Genomic DNA, 5,720 nt, shown 5'->3' on the forward strand with positions numbered 1-5,720 from the left:
CCAGACCCATCGGTCCAAGACCCAAGCCGGCAAACCCGTCGATCCTCAACATCCCTCCGTCTGTGCCAGCCGTCGTCAGTGTAAAGAATGTCACCGCATGTTACGTAGCGTCAAAGAGATCCGAACCCATCGATGTGGGTTTCGGGAATGTTCATGTTCGACAGGTCGAACATCCATCACCATCGATGTTTCCTACAAGTGGAAAAGACTCCCGCCGAACGACGACGCGAGCAACAACAACAACAATCCTTCGACAGGATCCTGTCCAGGGGATTGGGACCTCTCTTAGCCAACGAGGCTGCTGAACTGAACGCCTTCCTCGCGGGCGATAACTACGAGGACGATGAGGATGACGACGAAGAGAAGCCGCCCTTACACGTCTTCTTTGACATCGAGAGCATGCAAGTCGAGGGACGTCACGTACCCAATCTGGTGGTGGCCGAGACGGAAGACGACGATCGTCCCGTTTCGTTCCGAGATCCTCACGACTGTCTCTTTCACTTTCTGGAATGGTTAGAAACGCTGACCGAAGACGGAACGCGACCCCTGACGGTGATTGCTCATAATTTTAAAGGGTACGACAGTTATCCCGTCATCGATGAACTCCACCGGCAAAAGAGAGAAATTGAACAAATCCGAAACGGTGGGAAAGTCCTTCAACTCACCTACGCTCATGAAGAGACAACCATACGATTCATCGATTCGCTCTCCTTCTTCCAAATGCCACTGAGCGATTTCCCCAAGACGTTTGGGCTCACCGAACTCAAGAAAGGACACTTTCCGCATTTGTTCAACACCCCCGAGCATCAAACGTACATAGGCCAGCTTCCTGACAAATCCTTCTACATGCCCGACGGGATGTCCATCAAGAAACGTCGCGACTTCGACACCTGGTACGACGATCAAGTGACACGAGAGGTCGTCTTTGATTTCCAAGCCAAACTCCTGGCGTACTGCAAATCGGACGTGAAACTCTTGAAACAAGGATGCCTCACCTTCATGCAGGATTTTCAAGCTCGTGCTGAATTCAATCCTTTTGAGCAAATGACAGTAGCCTCCGCCTGTAATCTCTACTTGCACATGCATTGTATGGAAGAAGAGACCATTGCTTCCGAACCCCTCTTAGGATGGCGACGTCGTGTCAATCATTCCCAGGCCTCCATGGAATGGTTGACCTGGTGCGAACGCAATCTACGACGTCAAGCCTGGCTGACCCTCTCGCCGGAAGAACATGAGGACCATGAAGCCATGGCTTATACCTACGGGCATGCCGTAGCGGATCATCATCCCTTACACTGCCAACGCATCCGACATGCTCGAAACGAGGGCGAGTACCACATTCCTGGCACCCGATACACGGTCGACGGATACGATGCCGACACCAAGACCGTCTACGAATTTTACGGGTGCTTCTGGCACGGATGTCGGACCTGCTATCCCCAACGCACCGACGTGCATCCGACTCTGCTCGATCAGACCATGGACGAGGTCCGTGCTCTCGTCGACAAAAAACGCACGTTCCTCATCACGCTCGGGTACCAATTCGTGGGCATGTGGGAATGTACCTGGAACGCCCTTAAAGAATCCAACCAGGACATTATAGACTTTCTAGCCCATCAAAACCTCCAAGCCCCCCTCGAACCACGAGATGCTTTTTACGGGGGTCGGACCAATGCCATACGTCTCTACGCTCACATCGAGGAAGAGGAGGAGATCCAATACGACGATTACACATCCTTGTATCCTTGGGTCAACAAGTACGGCACCTATCCTGTCGGAAATCCCATCTTCCTGTACGAACCTGACACCACCGATCTCTCGCCTTATTTCGGCTTGGCCAAATGTACCGTCCTTCCACCTTCACATCTCTACCATCCCGTGTTGCCTTACCGTAGTCACGACAAGCTCACCTTTCCCTTATGTCGTACCTGTGTCGAAGAGAACATTTCCAAACCCCTTTTGGAAAAGACGCATGCCTGTCATCACACGGACGAAGAACGTACCCTCGTTGGTACCTGGTGCACCCCAGAACTAGACATGGCCGTACAGAAAGGCTACGTCATTCAACACGTACACGAAGTATGGCATTTCGACCATCAATGCACGGGACTCTTCAAATCTTACATGGACACGTGGCTCCAAATCAAAGAAGAAGCCAGCGGCTGGCCCGAAGGATGTACCACCCCTGCTCAGAAACAAGCTCACGTCGATGCGTACTATGCTCAGGAAGGCATTCGTCTCCATCCCACCAAAATCCAAAAGAACCCTGGACTCCGAGCCCTGGCCAAGATGATGCTCAACTCGATGTGGGGCAAGTTCGGGCAACGGATCAACAAGACTCAGGTCCGAGAATTCACCGAACCTCAACCGTTCATCCAATTCCTCGACAGAGATCAACACGATGTCCGTTACATCAGTTCCCTGACGGAAGACCGGGTCGAAGTCCATTACAAATTACAAACGCACGATGTCCTGCCTTCACCCAATCTCAACATCTTCATAGCCGCCTTCACCACCTGTCATGCCAGACTCCGTCTCTATCAAGCACTCGATCATCTTGGCGAACGCGTCCTCTACTTCGACACCGACTCGGTCGTCCTCCTCCATCGTCCTGGCGACCCACCCTTGGACCCTCCACGAGGCGCCTACCTTGGCGACTTCAAAAGCGAACTCGACGCTGGAGATCACATTGTGGGATTCCGTTCGGGAGGTCCTAAGAACTACGGTTACAAGACCAAGAACGGAAAAGTAGAATGCAAGGTCCGCGGTTTCTCCCTCAACGTCGAAGGGATGTCTCAATTGAATTATAACGTCTTGCGTCAAAACACCTTGGACGAATTGCATCGTCCTCTAGACGAACCGCGTACCACCCGTGTCACGCAATCTCACACCATTCAAAGAAATGCCAAGACCTACACCTTAGAAACACAACCTTCTCACAAAGACTACCGGCTCGTCTACTCCAAATGGGTTCTGGATCCCACCACTGCCCAGACCTACCCTTACGGTTACGAACGGTTCACCGACGAGGATCTGGATCTCGCTGAAGTCTCAGCTGAATTATTTGCTTAGGGACGAGGTCATTAGACACCAGGTCTCCTCACACGTTCCGCTTGTAAAATAAATTGTTGATTAAACCGTTTCATGATTCGAGAAAAACAAAGAACCGTCTCTTAAGTGTTCCCCCCGGTTTTTCACATTCTTTACATACTTTTAACAAAGGACCCCCGACGTTGGACTTTGACCCCGCCGTCTAAACCAATCCTCCTCACGTGTGCACGTGATAATGGCGGACACAAAATTTTCAACCAATCAGAAGACGATGCATCTCATTAATTTTTGCTCTCCACCAATCAGAACGCTCCATTTCAAACCGGTCTATATTCCCCTATAGTACTACTGTTACTGTAGAACACTGCAGTAACTTTTTTCAGTGCATTGGTTTCGTTTCCAGCTTTTCGTTTCAAACCCCGTTTCAAAGATTGTCCTATGACCTGTTCTGCCATGTATAACGATTTGCCACTGGCGGCTGCGTGGAATCCCTATTGCAAGGAATTCAACAACACATGCGATGCAATCTTGATCAATTCCTCTGTGACTCCAGACCCCTCGCATGATGCGTCTCCTTTTTTATTCTGGAGGGTGTTCCTGCTTTTTATACCAGAGTCTCCAAAAGAGACCAGGTTCCCGTTGCTCTGGCCTAGACTGACTTCGATCAGGTCTAAATAAGGACGTTGCATGGGCATCCATTGAATGTGCACCAGTTCAAAGAAGATCACACCCGTACCGTCTCGTCTATAATGCACTTCTCGTACCAGTGGATGGGACGAATCACCCATAATGTTACTATCCACCGAGTACACCAATAATGTTCACGACGTTGGAGTACTAAAGAGAAAAAAAGGAAAGGAACTTTATTTGTGTCTAGTCGTTCTAGCGCTGAAGCACTAATTGGGGACACTGTAAATCGAAACTAACAACTAACACAACTCAAGTCAAATGTTGGTTTTTTTGAGGAGAGGGGAAACCGGAGTACGCAGAGAAAACCTCTCGGTGCAGAGTGGAGAACCAACAAACCAAAGGCCGTATTCAGATTCGTAAACCTCCATTCCACAGCCTGGCTAAGATACAGACTCACTCTAGGCTAAAGGATCCAGAGACGTCCATTATCCAGTTCGGTAGTAGGGTGAGTCGCTGTCCCAGTGGTCTTGTCGTGAAACGAATACCTGAGGTTAGGACCCAGACTCACTTTTCCATCCACACTTTTTGAAAGCCAACCCATACAGTACGACAGTAAGTACTGGATGACAAATTGTACATCGCCGCCGTCCACCTGACATCAGCCAGTTTTTTTCTCTCCAGAATAGCACCCTGTCCTACCCACTGGAAGGTCGGTCGTTTTGCCTCCTCGATGCTGTCCCCATCAGTAGCGTCTTCGGCCAATGTATTCGTTATCTACCAGTCCATTTTGTCAATGAGGGCTTTCATGAATCCGACACCGGAGCAGAGGCCTAGGCAGAACTCGTGTGCGGTGAGGGCGTGTTGGTTGTAGAGTCCCTTAGACGAAACTTTGTTGTTATCAAATAGTCATCTGTACTGTCCATCACCATACTCGGATCCGACCCAACGTCGGGCATGGAGATGGACACCAGACCAACCTCCCACTCTCCGTCGAATCGAGTGACCTCGGGCAAGCTCATCTTGAAGAGACTCGCGGTGTTGTTAGGGAACTCCCGTGTTGGATCGCTGATTACGACGATACAGCCCATGATGACAACGGCGAAAATGTAGACAGATGGTGGTCGTTTTATCGACGAGACGTCCGTCCACTTCCGTCGCACTCACGTGCACCGTCTCGATCCTAGATCCCCGAAGACGATGGTATTGCACATGCCGCGGCTCCCACCATGCCTCTTCGCCTTTTTCCCTGTACCAGGAAGCCCAGTTTATGGTCACGACGAACGCTTACAACTTGCGATTCGTACGCATCAACGAAGCGTTCGAGAACTTCAAAAAGAGCAAAATGTCGCAGACGAACGTCCGAAGCAGTTCGTCGTAAGAGTCCTCCAACCATCGACTCTCTACAAAGATTCGCATAGACAAACAAGGGACGTTCGACCGTACTTTTTGCCCTTTTTGAAGTTCTCGAACGCTTCGTTGTTGCGTACGAATCGCCAGTTGTAAGCGCTCGTCGTGACCATGAACAGGGAAGTCCATCCCTGACCCTCTGCGACAACACCCACAGGACCATTGGCAAAATTATTGGGATATCCTTTAAAGACAGACCTCGACTGTAATAAGATGAATGACCTTCATGGACGGGGTTATCTTTCAACCAACCCATATTCAGAGCCAACTCGGCGACAAATCCAAAGTACTTCCAGTGGACACATTGTGCATAAACGTATTGTCCAACACCAGATCGTCGTCTTCCCACTTGAACGTAATGGTCGTCTTTTTCTTCACTGACTGACCATTCTCCGTGACGTCCATGTAGAGCGTCACCCCAACCCACAGGTTGTCCTGTATCGTCTATTCCAACGTGTCAATGATCTTCTTCACAAAGTCCAGCCCTGCACTCTCCGTGTCTTGACCTTGCCTGTAGGATTCATAGCTATGAACACGTACATGCACAGGTATCCGCCCGTATTCCAATCGTCTGGATGGTCACCCGTCTTGTCAGGGTGTATTAGGATATTCTCGGAGTGCGCCGTCCCTGG

The 5,720-nt window shown here is 50.2% G+C and overlaps 1 protein-coding gene across 1 annotated transcript; it reads left to right on the forward strand.

Annotated features, from left to right (window-relative positions):
* The first annotated feature begins 399 nt into the window (after positions 1–399).
* On the forward strand, positions 400–3,072 carry LOC138020671 (uncharacterized). The gene has a single exon (XM_068867609.1). The coding sequence runs from the start codon at positions 400–402 to the stop codon at positions 3,070–3,072; it is 2,673 nt and encodes an 890-aa protein (XP_068723710.1).
* Positions 3,073–5,720: the final 2,648 nt, after the last annotated feature.

Source organism: Montipora capricornis, chromosome 10 (genome assembly GCF_036669925.1).
Source record: "Montipora capricornis isolate CH-2021 chromosome 10, ASM3666992v2, whole genome shotgun sequence".
Taxonomy (NCBI): Eukaryota; Metazoa; Cnidaria; class Anthozoa; order Scleractinia; family Acroporidae; genus Montipora; species Montipora capricornis.